This window comes from Gymnoscopelus braueri (assembly GCF_963280865.1).
Source record: "Gymnoscopelus braueri genome assembly, chromosome: 23".
NCBI classification, from domain to species: domain Eukaryota; kingdom Metazoa; phylum Chordata; class Actinopteri; order Myctophiformes; family Myctophidae; genus Gymnoscopelus; species Gymnoscopelus braueri.
The window spans coordinates 41,041,048-41,057,616 of NC_137625.1; the positions used below are offsets into that span (position 1 = coordinate 41,041,048).

Here is a 16,569-nt window from a genome sequence, read left to right on the forward strand (position 1 = left end):
CACGCACCAAGACATTCCTGTTACTTTGTTCATGTTACTGCAACTCCCACCTGCTCCGGTTCTCACTCACTCGCTCGCTCACACAATTTTAGGCTCTTCGTATTTTGGCATCTCTATCAGTGGTTCTCAAACTTTTTTGGACCCTAAATTTATATATAGTTGACCGTAGACCCCAATTTGAAAAGATTTAGTAGCCAGGGACCTACAAACAACATTTATGTTGTTAAAATGTTTCATAAATATTCCAAGTTTTTGCTTTTTTTATTTATCTACATTGTAGATAAATAAAAAAAGATTCTACAACCTGTGTTGTGACTGATTATCATGCTAAAGCTATAACTCATTTAGCTGGGGACCCCTTGGAACCTCCTCGAGGACCCCACTTTGAGATCCACTGCTTTAAATTGTCTTGTAATTCTCTCACAGTGGTCACACCGCATGGAATGATGAAAGATTAAGAGAGATATTATATTTGAAGGTGGATATATTGTGTCCATGTTAGCATGTTTGGGCCACACTATACTGTATGTACGTGGTCTCCTCAAATCAAAACAATGGGATTTATTTACGTTTAAAATCAGCAAAGTTTCCCTCTGAGAAAGCAGGCTTCTGAATACTGTTCCAGTCGTATCGGTGCACAACCCACACAGAGAGTCTCTATTTCCATTGCAGCTCCAAAAGTGATATCTGCAATAGGTGAATCCCCCCACACACACACACACACACAAATACAGTATTCACACGCACACCCGTGCGCACACAAACAGACGGACGGGTACCAAATATACCCTTATTGATGGGGCTGTAATTATTTAGTTACTACATGGGAGCATTTCACTCCTACTTAACGGGATGTTTACTGTATCTTTGCAGAGCACTGTGCACAAGATACACTGCTTCGAAATATGGAAACTACAAAGCGCTTTAGATAAGTCATGAAATCCCCTGTGATCATTTGTAAAAAACTAAACAAAGGCCACATTGTAGCCAGCTGTGTCTCAAGGAGAAACAGCTGACTGAAAGAAGAAAAAAAAAGATGCATGCAGGGAGTGCACGTCCTCCATGAGCCAAAGCAATGCAGAGCATGAGACCATGAGTCAGTGTGAAAGTGTTACAGTGCACCGGGGAACGAAAAACAGCGGAGAAAAGCACTCTCAGTCTCAGAAAGGAAAAGGAACTGAAATTGGGTGCTTTTTCAGATGGGGATATTATATTTGACATATCTGCTGTTGGGCAGAAACCAGCTAACTCTGTTCATTTTTCAGGAAATGAAAAAAAAGCAATACTGCCTCATCAAAGTTGGTATTGTGACTTTATATATTGTCAGATACTTGCATGTGTCATTATATTATCACCACTTTACACAAATCCAGCTCAAGTGGAGTTAGGTTTTGTCCATCATTGATAAGAACAGCTGACAATGGATCTCCAAGCTCACAATGCATCACAACACATGAATGAATGCCCTGATGCTTCATGACACTGCTTATATAGGCCTACAATAATAAGCAGGACTTTAAATATTACAATAACTTCTGCAAAGAGGGGTTTGTTTCAGTAGAACTATAGCTTGTCATTTCTTGTCACATTGAAAACGCTACATAGATTTTAGAAATGGAATTAATAGTTTTCATAACATTTAGCGTCAGTGCTAGGTTTGATAAACAGGTACAGTGCATAGTTACTTTTAACAGACTACAGGGGAAAAAACCTGCCTTGTTAAAGTTTTGTTTACCAATAGTTGTATTAGCCACAACTATTGGTACTTGTATACTATTTAGCAGTATCACAATGAACTCACTTTTCAGGGTTTTGAAGAAAAAATATCATTACACTAGTTTTTTTTCACATAATTTGTTTTAAATATTAATGCTATATTATCATTCAAATCTTAGTGTTTTGCCAATTATTTGGGGGCCCACTACAATATCCTCCCGGCCCAAGGGTGAGAACCACTGGCCTACATGCCCAGTATAGTGTGGTTAACGTTCAAGAAAAAGTGCACAGATTTCACCATAACCTTCCCACTACTGATAGCTAGTGATGTTACATGGATATTTGGTCCCTATTGCATCGTTCCCTATGGGTCCCTGTTGTATTGACAGGCATCCAGCCACACAGGGAAACCTGCCTGGAATATAAATCAACGGTGGGTTGGTTGTGTTGTAATTAAATTCAGGGACCGCCATCACCCCCCCACTGAGCCATATGATTGGGTAAGACATGCGCTTGTCACTTTCTCCGCCTAACTATCACAGCCAATGAGAGTGAGTGAGTGAGTAGGACCGGCTGGGGGGTGTGATGTGATTTGATGGTGTGTGTGACTGTGCGTGTGCGAGTGTGAGTGTGTGTATTACTATACTTGTGAGGACCAAAATGTCCCCACAAGTACAGTAGAATTTGAGAAATAGATGTTGTGAGGACCATTTTTATCCTGGTCCTAACAAGGAAATATTTCGTTTCATCGTTAAAAAAGATTTTTAAAGAAAGGTTTGCAATTAGAAAAAGATTCAGGTTAGGGTTAAGATGAGGTACTGTATTTAGAGGTTAGATTTAGGGGTTAGGGTTAGAGTTTTCCCTATTTTATACTTGTGATGTCACACACCGAAAAATTGCTGATCAAGTTGCGAGCTTATTTTTGGGCTGTTTTCAATGCCGTCCTAAAATTCTAATGTCCTCACAAGTACATTACTACAAACCAGTGTGTTCGTGTGTGGCGGGTTGGTGGATGGAGGGGGAAGCCTCCATCTGTCATGGTTTAATTGGTTGTTGATTAAGATAACATATGATGGGTCTTGTCTCATTAATTTCTATGGACGGTTCGACCCAAAGTGAACCCGTCCATCATCCAGGACGGCGCAGGCCGAACGAAAGCTCCCTGTTCTCATTACAAAGATGGCTCCTCTCACACGGGGCTGCCTGCCGCGCAGTCGGGGACACAAGATTGAATGCTGATGGTTGCTTCCTCTATGAAAAATGACGAGTGCTAAAACAAGACAAGGATGTTTTTCCGCCCGAATGAGTGGTTTTTAATTATTCCAATTCAGAAAGCGATTGCTTCTAACGACGAGGATGATGAATAAAACATAGAGGCCCATGTTTCATCAAAGGATGGCGGGGTGAGAGCTGTGCGGGGGGGCAGGGTGTCTGGATGGAAGGAGGTCTTTTTCTGGAGGGGGGTCTACTATCCAAATGACATGGCAGAGTCTTATATACGTAGTCTTTTAATTTTCTCCAAAAGGCGGAGATATTGCCATCACACGTGTGTGCAAGCTGCTATGCCGATTGTCATGTTTCTTTTAGCAGGCCAAGGGACTCAAATCCCAAATATTTTATGTTGGTCAACAACGCTAATTTTTTCACAGTGCAATCGTCCCTCCAGTCTATAGGATAAGCATTCTGGCAGAGATTTGCGCTCCACTGAGTGCACCTTTCTAGTTTCTAGTTTAATAATTTTCACTATAACCCCAGACAAATACATGTATTTCTGCAAATAAATGAGGTTAAAATCAGTATTCCCCAATTTCAGCTAGATCAGGAGCATTGCTCAATATTGTTTTGCATCAAGCTCTAGCCTACATCCTGCTCGGCCAAAAATACTGCCTGACCCTTGGCTGACAAATTCCAATCTCACACTTGTGGCCCACTGGCTTGTCTAAGCAGCTCACTCCCTCTCAGCAGGGATTCAGTACAGTGCACTAGAGTCAACCTGTGCTCTCCCACAGTCATCACTGATTACTGTCTCTAATCCCAACGGCGTTTGGCGTCAGAGCCAGCTGCTGACGGGGGCCAGACCAGGACAGGACACGGCAAATCTTAACATCACAGATTACGCACCAGGACGTGTGATGATGAAGGGCGGGTGTGTGCGGAAAGGCAGGGCTTGGATGGCTGAAGTGTGAATGGATGATGGAGTATAAACCAGTGGTTCTCAAAGTGGGGTCACCAGCTAAATTTGACACCTATTTAAAAATAGCAGATATACAAGCTCACAGCGTGTCACTTCGTGCGGCACTGCGAGCTTGAACATCTGCAATTTTTGAACATTTTTGAGAAGTGTTTTAAAAATGTTGAATAATTTTGCATTATTGAACACAAATCTTCTCTTCTGGGGGGTCCCTGGCACAAAACATTTTCAGATGGGGGTCCACAGCCAAATATATATCAATGACATGAAAAAGCTTGAGAACTACTGGTATAAACTACCCCCCTCCTCCTTCGTATTTCCCTGCTGCTCTGCCACTCCTGTGCCACCTGTCCACCTTATAATCAGCCCACGTTCACAGCAAGGTTATTTCAGTTAGAGAAGAGCTTGTAAATCTGATATTTTGGATATTTTTCTGACATCGTTGAATCTTGCCCCCGACTAATCCATATTAAAAAAAAAGAAAGAAAACCTTTTAAAAACTAAACTAGCAATCAAAACTAAACCGAAATTGAAAACAAAGAGCCGAAACTTGAACTTAACTGAAAGTTAAACGACCAAGTCACACCGACTAGAACATGTAGGAGGGACCGAGCGCTGCAGAGAAAAGGAGTAGGACGCAGAAATGTAATGTAGGTCAAAAGGTGAAGTCAGCCCACAAAGTAGAGCAACGTGCTGAGTAAAGTCGGGGGAGTTTGCCTGAGTGTGTTGTTTACTTGCATAAAGAAAGCGCAGCGTCATTCTTACCCTCTGAGTAGAGCAGGATCTGCATCTCCAGCAGGGTGCAGGTGAACAGCTGCACCAGGTTCTCCACTCCCAGCAGGCTGAAGGCCTCTCCCAGGGGGAAGTCGGCCAGGGGAAGCTCCCCTGGGCCGGGCCGCTGGCACACGATGGGCTCATACACCTGTTGGGGAAAGATTATAGGTAACACTGTACAGTGTATATCGTTGCTGTCGGGCAGAAACCTCCTATCTCCATATTCTAACTTTATGCGTTTTTGGGCGGTGAAACCGCCCCTATAAGTGAGATTTGGAAAAATGTACATTTTCCTGCGCTGTGATCTGGGCCCAGGAAATTTGTAGAATTATCCTGCGCTGTGATTGGCCAATCACAATCTATTCAGGACTGTGATTGGCCAGTGTCACATGACACATGTGCATAGCCCTATATAAGCAACCATAACTTAAAAAAAACCAAATTATGGTTTTTTTTAAGTTATGGTTTTGTCCATCATAAAGTGTGTTTTTGTACATGATTGATCGACTCCATTCAGTATTGTGATTAGCTAGCAAGACACATGCTGACACTAAGTGGCTCTTTCAGATCAAAGCATATATATTGGTTGACTCCATTCAGTATTGTGGTTAGCTAGGAAGACACCGCCCACTTCACACAGGGTGTGATTTTTTTTTATTAACGCCCTACTTGATCATACTACAAGCGTAGGGCTGCACAATTAATCAAATTTTAATCTGGATCACGATTTTGGCTTCCCACGATTAAATTAACATGATCGTCCGATTATTGAAAATTTTAATGTGCGCTTCGCGGTGCGCATATAACTCTAGAAAACAAGAATAGAACGCTGACCCCAAAACATGCTCGCCCCGGCCCAGGTCAAATCCGGCGACCTCGGAACGGTCGCCACAGGTATACAAAATGGGGGCGAGTGTGTTTTGGGGCGAGCGTTCCGGTTACCGAACGCTCCACTGAAATGCAAGTCAAGTGCTCCCTAAACTGAGCTTCGGGGATTCGAATGGAGGGATTACTCAATTGATTCCTGCGCGTTTAGGACTTAATAATGTGGAAGATTACCGTATACACATTCATAGTATTAACCCATTTGAGTACATTTCATATTTTGCCATTACACACCCCGTGGAACTTGAGGGAGCGTCCGGGCGGGGGCAGGGGCACCTCGTACAGGATGTTGTGCACGTAGCTCTCCAGGGGCAGCGGCGGCGCGGTGGCGCCCGTCACGGCCCGGTGCAGCTGCGAAAGGAAGCGCCGGGAGGCGTGCATGAAGGGCATGGGCGTGATCAGACACAGGGCCTTGGACACGTACAGGGTGTCCCGCGACGAGTCGTAGCCGCCGAGCCCGCCCGCCCGGGCGGGGGGCAAGGAGGACGAGGAGGAGGAGGAAGGGGTCTCGGCCTCGTCCAAGCTGCTGGCCAAGGAGTCCATGCTGGAGGAGGAAGAGGAGGAGGACCGGGGTCATTATATTGTAGTTCAGTGTTTCCCAAACAGTGGGTCGGGATCCATTTTTATGGGTATAAATATCTGCTTTTTGGTTTAAAAAAAATATTTTTCATAAATTAAAACTAAATTCACATTTTTTTCCCAAAATAATTGCATAAATTAAAAAATGTATAAAAGAATTTCCTTTTTTTTGTTGTAGAGAAAAAAGCAGATCTACAAACTCACAATGCGTCGCAACTCAGGTCCAGTTTACTACATCTAGGTTTAAGTGGTTAAAACATTAATAAAATAAATAAATCAAATAAAAAAAAACGAATGAAAAATGCAAAACTAAAATAACCTGGAGGAGGATGAGGACGAGGAGGAAGGGTTGACGGAGGAGGAGGGGTGTTCTGCGTTGTGCATCTGGTAGAGGGTCTGCATGGCGGAGCAGATCTGGGGGCTTGTCACCTCCTCGTAGAAGGTGTGCACGAAGCCGTAGGTCCGCGAGCCGTCCTCCCTGGTGATGATGAAGGAGTGGAACTGGGGCTGCCGCTGGTCCGCTTGGGTCCGGAAAGACAGGCCTTTGGGCATACACAGCTGGACCAGAGGGAGAGACAGGAGACGTTTTAGGGACCGTGTCCACAGAGAGCGCCTTTTGAGTTGGCAGAGCTAGTCTGTTATGCATTTCTATAGTAATGCTCTGGGCAATTCCAGCTGGAAACACTTTTGGAAAGGAGCGCTCCTCTTTTGACCATGAGAAGTCCTTGTTTACCGTTGTTTCAGCTAAGGTACTTGTGCTAATAATGTACAAAGATATTGCAATCAATACCCATTTATGCGCAGTCTCATTTCACCCGTTTTTTTCCAGTGTTAAAAATGTTACAAAATCTTTTGAAAATAGCTGAGTTAGAGCTGATGTAGATCAACTATTTTCGAATAGACAAAGTATGAAATAGGGCTTAATTGGTTAATGTGCGTTTTGTAACAATAATCTGAATCTGCAAAGTAACTAGCAACTAAAGTTTTCAAATAACTGTAGTGTAGAAAAAAAGTACAACATAATTTTTTTTTACCTTAAAACATTTAAAATACCTTAAAAGAACCTTGAAATTGTACTTAAGTACAGTACCTGAGTAAATGTATTAAGTTACTTCCCTCCACTGGCCCGTTGCCAGTTTATGTATGTGTGGCTGGCACGTGTGTATTTTTGCAAAGCATGTGACTTTTTCTCTTCCTGTGTCCAAACAGCCATAATAAGTTTATGTAAACTGCAGTTACTGCAGCCTGGAATAAATATGGTTTATTATGGCCATTATGTTTTATATGGTGCTCTGGGCTGAAGACAAGCATGGCACTGTGGCTGATAACACGCGTAAACTAACAGCTGGACGCGTGGTCTTTCGGAGTACATATTAACATGCACGCCGTGCATGTAATCCCACATGCAACTACACCTGCACAGGCACATGCATAGCACTGTATGTATGTACACACTTACACATAATTCGTTGCTGTCAGGCAGAAACCTTATATTTCCATATTTTTGGGGGTAATTTAATACCCTACTTTGTCATACTACAGTACAGTGTCACACAAAAGTAGCAAAAATAGCTGATGTACAAGCCCACAACGTGTCGCGATGCGACACGTTGTGAGCTTGTACATCTGCTATTTTTGCTGTTTTTGAATTTGAATCATGAATAGTAACAGTTTTGGACATATGAGGTTTCCTTTTCCGGGAAACATGCACACGCTCACTCTTGCCCAGCGGGCTGCAGGGCTCTGATTGGATTAAGCGAGGGGAAAGCGAATCACGATTTCCACTTATCATTTATGACAAGTACCCCCCCCCCCCCGACAAAAAGAAATCCCATTACAGGTTTACAAGCAAAAGAGAGTAATGAAAAGTGTGGTGAGAAAAAAAGGAAATCTTCATCCCACAGAAAACACCGATGAAATCTGGCAAGCGTCCTGCAAAGCTGTGGGACGTTCACAATTGGTGCCTTTGAACAGTACTGCGCAGCAATGGGACACTATACTACAACACACACACACACACACACAACACAACTATACTTGTGAGGACATCAACATTATAGCCGAAAAATAGCAGATCTACAAGTTCGCGACGCGTTGTGAGCATGTAGATCAGCTATTCTTTTGGTGCACAATACCAGCGCGCAACCAAGTGCTGTATAAATCAGACCATAGCTCTAATCCTAATTTTGCGGGGACTAAGAAAATTGTCCTCACAATGTCAATTTCTGAAATTCTACTATACTTGTAGGGACATTTGGTCCTCACAAGTATAGTAATATAGGTACACACGCCACATAAGATGCTCATAAGAAAAGGGGCTGACTGCGTGTCTGACTGCGCGGCCATTACATCCAGTTTACTTGACAATCTCAGTACAGAGTGATCTAGTTCCATTGAAGTGTCTCTTACTCTTTTCCTGTACATATCAAAACAAAAGGAAGCCAGGAGGAACAGAGGGCAGCATATAGTTTGTTGTTTACGGTACAGGAACGCTGTTGAAGATCTTATCCACTAATATGAAGCGAGCTATCATAACTGGGGGGGGGGGTTACATTGTTTACTTCAGTTACTATTAACCCATTAAGACCGGGAAAGCATCCGTCATTTTAGAGTTTGACCACTTTAACTTTACGACTTTTACTTTGGCTATTCAAAAATAGACAAAAAACGTATGTTGCTATAATCAGTGGTTCTCAAACTTTTTCATATCAAGGACCCATTAAAATCATAAGTATTTGGCCGCGAACCCCCATCTCAAAATATGTTGTCCCAGGGACCTCCCAGAAGCAAAGATTTGAGTTACAAATGTTCGCTTTAAAAATATATATAATTCAAAGATTTGCACACATTTTCACGATTTTTCAAAAATAGCAGATCTACAAGCTCATAGCACGGCTTGTATATTTGCACGGCTCTTTTTGAATAGCCAAAGTATAAAATAATGGTTAAAGTGGTTACACAGATCCGTTCTGTTTTAATGGGTTATGCTATCGCTATTGCTAGAGGTGAACGCGAGGTTGCAAATACAACCGTGGCCTGACTAAATAGAGGGCGGGGGGGCGTTGGCGGCACGCGTTGGCGGCATCCCGGATAATCCAGTGGAATGATCCTGTTTGTGCCGGCTGGCTCATCTCCATGCCGTTATCCCACTTTTGCTCCAGCAGGGTCAGGCTGGCATTAACGCAGAAGGAAGGACTTCCTCTCTCACACAGTCTCTCCATACATAAAACGACTGCAAACAGCAATGTGCCTCACAGCGCAGGTGCACACTCCACCTATATTTCCATAACTGCACATTTTCTGTCATCGCAGACACCGCCCTGTTAGGGCTGGGTATTGCCTACAACCTCATGCTATAGAAAGTATCACGATACAGAGGCCACGATACGATACCCATCACGATAGCCGTTGATTTTGAATAATGACCATGTCTTAAAATATTTACTATAACAGCTCTTCTTTAGTATTCTGCAAAGGCTGTTTTGTTTTTGTTACGTTTTGCACAAATTAATACACTTACATTTCAGTCCCACTGAGATCTTTGAAGTAAAATAAAATGTTACTAATCCCAGAGTACTTATTAATACATGGCATTAAAATACTCTTTTCCTTTTTATTCTTCAAATGGCCTTTTCTGTTGTGTTTGGTATTTCTAGTCTTTTGTTGCAAACAACCTTGTTGCTCAGACATGAGCTGTTTGTGTTAACATGGTGACCGCCCCCAAAATAATTATCATTGAATTTTGGACCCCCCACCCTGATAAGCACTTGCAATGTAGGAGTTGAGACATTACATTTTCTGTTCCACAGATACATATTGTGAAAATAGCAGATCTAGTTCACAATGCCTCGCTTTGTGAGGCGTTGTAAGCTTGTAGATCGGCTATTTTCACAATGTTTGCCAGGTTCTTATATTATTTGACAATTTGGCCAATGTTTGACCAGTTGTTATAGTATAGTTTGTTGATTACCGTAAATTTCGGACTATAAGCCGCGACTTTTTCCCCATTTTTCGACCCTGCGGCTTATATAACGGTGCGGCTTATCTATGGATTTTTACAGCTAACGGCCACTAGGGGACCTCCTAAATCTATGGATTTTACACCCGCGGCTTATAGTCCAGTGCGGCTTATATATGTTCCAAACATTCAATTTAGCTGCTGCGGCTTATAGTCAGGTGCGGCTTATAGTGCGAAAATTACGGTACTTGATGCAGTAATGGTCTATTACTTTTCTTTCTTGCTTTCTTTTTGGTTATTTAAAAGGTCTTAAAAGTCTTTAAATTGTTACCTCACCGTAATCTAGGGCCCCCCCCCCAAAAAAAAATCCTGTGGGGACCTCCCTGAGGGTCCCGACCCTAAGCTTGAGAACAAATGAGAAAAAAAATCCTGTTGTATCGAAACAGAAGCCTCTGTAATCTTTTAGCACAGCCCACAAAATGACTACCGGGACACAGAGTCAGGCTCAAAGGTAAAGAAGTAACAACATAAAAGACAGAGAGAAAACAACAGGGGAGCAGCTAGGGAACACAGAGCTGTGTGGATGGATGGATGCTCCACAAGACGAGAAGGGATTGAGATGCAGCATGAAAGGTGATCATTACAGCCGCTTTGCTGCCGGCTGGGCATACAGGAAGGAAGGAAGGAAGGAAGGAGAGGTGTGATTGTGTTTTAGGCTCCTGCCTGCTCTCTCCTCCCACCAACACCCGCGAGCGACCCTCCCCCACAATGTCATCTCTCTCCCACTCCCAGCAGGAGGAGGACGAGGAGGAGGAGAGGAGGAGGAGGAGGTGGCAATGAAAGGTGTGGAAGTCTCAGACAGTGTAATGGGGTACTGCAGCCCAAAAAAAGTTTGAGAACCACTGTGGTAGTATGTGTGTGCGCAAAGCAAGAATGTGGAAGAAGATGAGGGGGAGGCTGGATGGGAGGTGGATGAGGTAATGGGAGGATGAGACTGAAAATGGGGGGGGTGGGAAAAATCAGTAGAGACTGCATTGATAGTGCCAGAGAGAGAGAGAGAGAGAGAGAGAGATGGTATTCCAATGTCTCTCTCCCATCAGACACCTCCCTCGCTTCTTGTCGACCAAGCCGGTGTTCAATTTCAAACCGGGCAACCACGCCGCAACAATGGCCAGTTTCCATGCCGACGTAAGTCGAGAAGCGCGGCTTGAATTATTAAGCGGCTGCTGACGCCAGAGTAGATGGAAAAAATGAAGGGCTGACCTTGGATCGTCACACGAGCCAGGGACACCCAGCACCCAACTAGGCTATTTTTTACTTTTGTGCGGCACTCTTGTTTGATGGAGTAGGACATTCATTTACAACAAAATATGAAAAATATGGAGATAAGAGGTTTCTGCCCGACAGTAACGATATCGACACAAATATACACATACTTGTGCATTATCCACACACACACACACGAACAGGGAACAATACACATAGAGTACACATAACTTAGGCATACTTAAACAGATATGTGCCTGCCCAACAAAAACATAAACACAAATGTTCGCAGACATGTCGTCATTGTGCACGCATTGAAATACGCACAAGGATGCACTCGTGCACACAGACTGTCAAAGGTAATACTAAACCACAGCTATCCAAAAAACCACGAGAGGAAAAGCGCTATCACTAAGAGAGTGATATTCAAGGTCAGTAAACTGACCTATCAGTGTACTGATAGGTCAGCACCTTCAGCACAACACTGACACACACTTCCTCTAACCGGACTGGAATGCAAGCGTGAACGGTAACTTAACCTACGACCATTATTTTTTCTTTTATCATCTTGTCGAGAGTGAATAGTGTCAGTCTCCGAATCCTCAGTGTGTGCGCGCACACACACACACACACACACACACACACACACACACACACTGTATTTCTTTGTTTGTCTTTTTGTTCTTAATATTAATACATTCAAATTGTATGCATTATAAACGGTGAGGTTCTCTTATAAGCCCTCCTAGGGTTTCTTACCTCACCGGCACAACAACTATTCGTTATCTTTCCCCAGGAGAGAACTAGTATATTATGCATAATGTATTCTGTTGTGCAAATCAAATAAATCAATCAATACACTGTTGTGATTTATGACATTTTCAAGCATGTTCTTGTCTGAAGACGAGCCTTCTTTTTTCTCCTTCCGCCTTTGGATGCATCTCAATTTACTGTTTTTCAGTTGACTCAGTTGAAAAAAACACACATGCCAAGCAGAGAGGAACATTGTCTGACCAGGCCTTCGTGCTGAGCTCCCTGCTATGGTAAAATGCATAGAAAAACGCTCTCTTAGCCAGGGTCCCACATGGGACGGAACAAAGTGTCTTAATCCTGGTGCCTCTCGGCTGAAATTGTGTGTAGATGTTTCCTAAAATCTCTCTCTCCCTCTCTGTTTCTGTGTGTGGGAGAGAAAAAGAGCTTGCATGCAAGCGCGCGTGTGTGTGTGCCTGAGAGAGAGTGTTTACAGCACACATTTGCCTGTGTGCCTCTGTGCCCTCAAACCCCTTCCTTTCCCCTGTAAATGATCTCCGAGGCTGTTGGCCTGCCCTCCTGGGGGTTTTGTTTGGACTTAAAACCTCCACTTGTCCCCAGCTGCTTCCCTTCCCATTTCACCCCATGATGGGACAATCTTTTCCCAGAATACGTATGGGATTGGGAACTATCGTTCATTTCCGCGACTCAAAGTAATTTCGTTCCAGTTCACTAAAAAAGATTAGTTCTAATGATTTGTTCACCGTTCAGTGCTTCTGGTTCGGCCCTCCTCACGTATTTCAGTGCAATGAGGAAAGAGTAACGTCTCTCTTTCGGCCAGTCAAAATGCCGATTATTATTTGAGATAATCGCTAGCATTCTTTGCATGTTGAAAAATAGTGGAAATTTTAAGCTTGTAGATCTGCTATTTCCACTATTCATGTGGGACACCTACCATGTTGACCGCATCCTGATCGAATGGGTTCCACTCGACAGTCTCTGGGTAGTGGGCAAGGACTTTGGATTTAAAGGTCCTCTTGAGGGGGCTCTCTTCAAAGTTCTCCCCTAGAAATGAGAGAGACAGAGAGAGAGAGAGAGAGAGAGAGAGAGAGAGAGAAGTCAATTGGTGAAAGACAGAATGTTGAATGGCCAGTACCAGTATCAAAATTAGGGTTGCAACACTTAATTGAACTAATCAATTTTAATATATCGATTCAGGAGTGTTTCAGGAGTGCATATGGTGTGTGAAAAGCTTATAACATACGGACATAAAAGGCATCTTACTGTATGTTGTTTGTAAATGTCTTTAAATGCTAATAAAGTACAACTGCTAATCAGATTAATTAATCTAATCGATCTTAATCATCTTTTGGTTTTGCATTGATTCTTTATATAGAACAGAAAAGGTATTTTATCAAACAATATGCTTCCTGATGATTTGATAATTAAAACAAAAATGTTTTTGAATAATCACACACACACATAATCAATAGTTAAAGCTCTCATCAGAATGGCTTTGCCGGAAAGTATTGGAAGAATGACTGCGTGCACAACTGCATTGGATATGCTACAATGGTCATTCTTCCATGGTGGTGGTTCCTAGCCCACCCATCAGATGAGTGGGCCGCGGGCATTTTCAGAGCATGTTTATTTTTAATGATCAATCAATCGATCTGTGTTCCGGATTGGATCCATGGAACCAACGTAGCATAAACTTTAAGTTCCTATTTATCGGTATCACAATGAAAATCCATTTTTGGCAAGATTTAGTTTTTCACATAAACGTTTTTTATGTTATATTATCATTAAAATCGTAGTTTTGCCAATGGGGGCAGTATCCTCAGGGGGGCGCTGTTCTGTGAAGTATGCCTGCATACACGCTGGGCAAGACCTAGCCATAGAGTTAAAAATAAGGACCTAGCCGGTCGAGTGTCTAAACGGAAGTACCGCCCAAGGATATGATGTAGAGGCTTAACAAATATGTTTACATTCTCCGTGAATGAAACGAGTGTTGTGATTGGTGGAAAAAGATCGTTTCGGAGGGAAATGCATACGACGGAAGTCCCTCCGCCCCTGTAGACACTCTCTGCATTACAGTAGGTCGTGACCGGGCTTTTCTCCTCGGAGATGAGAAAAGGCTGGGAATGAGGCTAGCCTGCATACATGGAATTCCTCTCTATCAGCAGATGGGTTGGTTGCTTGGTAGGCAACCCCCCCCCCCCCCACCGGCCCCCCCAAACACAGTTCTCACCAGCGTTGCCATGTCTGCTTATTATAAGCGACTTCTGTAAAGTCGCTTGTAAATATTGGTAGTTGCGTTTTTTTTGGGCTCGTTTCTAAAGTGTAGTTGCTTATTTGGGTTTGCTGTCTAATGTTGTTTAAGCAGGTGGTTCTCAAACATTTTCATGTGCAGGACTCCCAAATTAATAAATAATCGTCTGCGCCATCCCTATCTGAAAACATTTTGTACCCCGATGCAACGCGTTGTGAGCTGTAGATCGGCTATTTTCAAATAGCCAATGAATATAGGTTTAGTTTAGTGCTCATGTATTAATCGCATTGTTTGGACTTGTTTCCATAGACCTGGTTGCTTATTGCTCAAGCAAAATCTGGCAACGCTGGTTCTCACCCCTTTACAAACCACTGCTCCCTCTGTCAGCGGCCGATACTGAAATAATCCACCCTCGATCGACATTCGACAGCTCATTAAACAGACACATTTTCATTAACCCCCCCCACCCGATTACTAATCATAACCAATTAATAATTCACGTCCATCTGACCGGTCTTAGAATCATGTAAAATGATATACAGTTCAGACGTGCTTACAGAAGGGGATTACAGTGGTGGGGATCTGGTGTGACAGCTGTCAATGTGTCAGACAATTGCACACAGGGTCTTCAGTGTTTTTCAGGCCACGGACCCCTTAGGTGAGAGAGAGATGAAGCAGGGTACCCCCGCTACATCTTGTATAAAATAGTGTTGCAGAGCTTTTTCATATATTTCATTAAATAGCTTCATAGACCTGTTTGACCGCACTATTCATCGGTGTTGTGTGAATAATTGTTTTTTGGTTTGTTTGTTTGTTTACATTATCTTTTCAATCAATATGTTGGATTCATGTGTATTTTCAGATATTTAACCACTTAAACCCTCAATTAGTGAACTTTGAACCTTTGGATCTGTACTTTGTCTACTCTTTTTTTCCCTCTACACCAAACCTCTTTGCCGAAAATAGCCGATATACAAGCTTGCGCTATCTGCTATTTTAGGCGATTGTGCCCCCCCCCCCACCCCAAGAATAGGGATGTTAAGGTTCAAGTGGTAAAAAAAAAAAAAGGGATTTTTTTTTTACTATCACACAAACATTTGGCGGACCCCCTGTTGTAACTCTGAGCATCCCATTGGGGTCCCGGAACCCCCTGTTGAAGACCCATTTCATACACAGTATATTTTATGCCTTTGCTTGTGCACTTTTTGTCACTGCTGTTATAGGATAATAAGATGTTGTGCACATTGTACCTGCACATTTTTGACACTTCTGCTAAGGGATAAGCTAGTGTTTGTGTCAAGGACAAGAATACTGCATCCAATATTTTTATGCTTACTTCTAATTGTTTTTAGTTTTTCCCTTACCGTTACCTTGCTGTTGTAGTGTATCATTATGTTAGCACAGTTCTACGGAAGAAGTCCCACCAACATTTCGCTGCTTGTACTTGTTACAAGCAAGTGACAAATGAAGCCTTCTTTATTCTTGATCCCCATAGAATCTATTCCCTTCGCCGTCGGATATTGTGCTAGTATCCGCTGCGCGGCCTGCGATGCAGTGAAATGTAGAGTGTGAAATTCCTACTATGTTTTTGTTCAGCCGTCATTATAGGAAGGATTGCCAGCTGACATTGCCGTGACAATACGCCTCGGTTCTACGTCTCAACGATTGTGAAAGACTGGATGTCTATGGGCTGCTACAGTGCTAATGGGCGATGGATGGATACAGATAGAATTGAATATCCATCCCAATGGTTCTATCATTTATTCTGTGCTTTTCCCCCTCCATTGTCCATCTCTTTGCTTCAATGTTTTGTCATTGTGCTACACTGTTCCCTCTGTGTTTTATCAACACACTAAACAGAGGCTGATGACCACAGCTTTCAGTGAGAGAGAGCTGCTGTTGCCTGTGGATGACCACATCAGTCCTGTGGCTCCGTAACAGTCTCTGGACTGTCAATGCACTGAAGCCCCTAAATACTAACAGCGAAAATTGCCAATCTACAAGCTCACAACAATCTACAAGCTCACAACGCGTCACGATCATCGTGACGCGTTGTGAGCTTGTAGATCGGCTATTTTCGCTGTTGGGAAATTCTTGACAAACATATATATAACATGTTTTCTCTCTATCAGCCACTATATATTTATGCTGGGGTGTTTTCCTGCAGAAAAACACATC

General features: G+C 42.9%; 1 protein-coding gene across 7 annotated transcripts in view; it reads right to left on the reverse strand.

Moving 5' to 3' along the window:
* The window catches only part of dennd5b (DENN/MADD domain containing 5B), an 86,954-nt gene that overhangs the window by 36,272 nt on the left and 34,113 nt on the right, over window positions 1–16,569 (reverse strand). For all 7 annotated transcript variants that reach the window (XM_080420855.1, XM_080420857.1, XM_080420856.1 and 4 more), the window contains 4 exons: window positions 13,075–13,184; window positions 6,465–6,703; window positions 5,801–6,110; window positions 4,673–4,829 (listed from right to left, as the gene is read on the reverse strand). In XM_080420855.1, coding sequence (XP_080276981.1) covers window positions 4,673–4,829; window positions 5,801–6,110; window positions 6,465–6,703; window positions 13,075–13,184 — 816 coding nt within the window. The remainder of the gene's footprint in view (window positions 1–4,672; window positions 4,830–5,800; window positions 6,111–6,464; window positions 6,704–13,074; window positions 13,185–16,569) is intronic.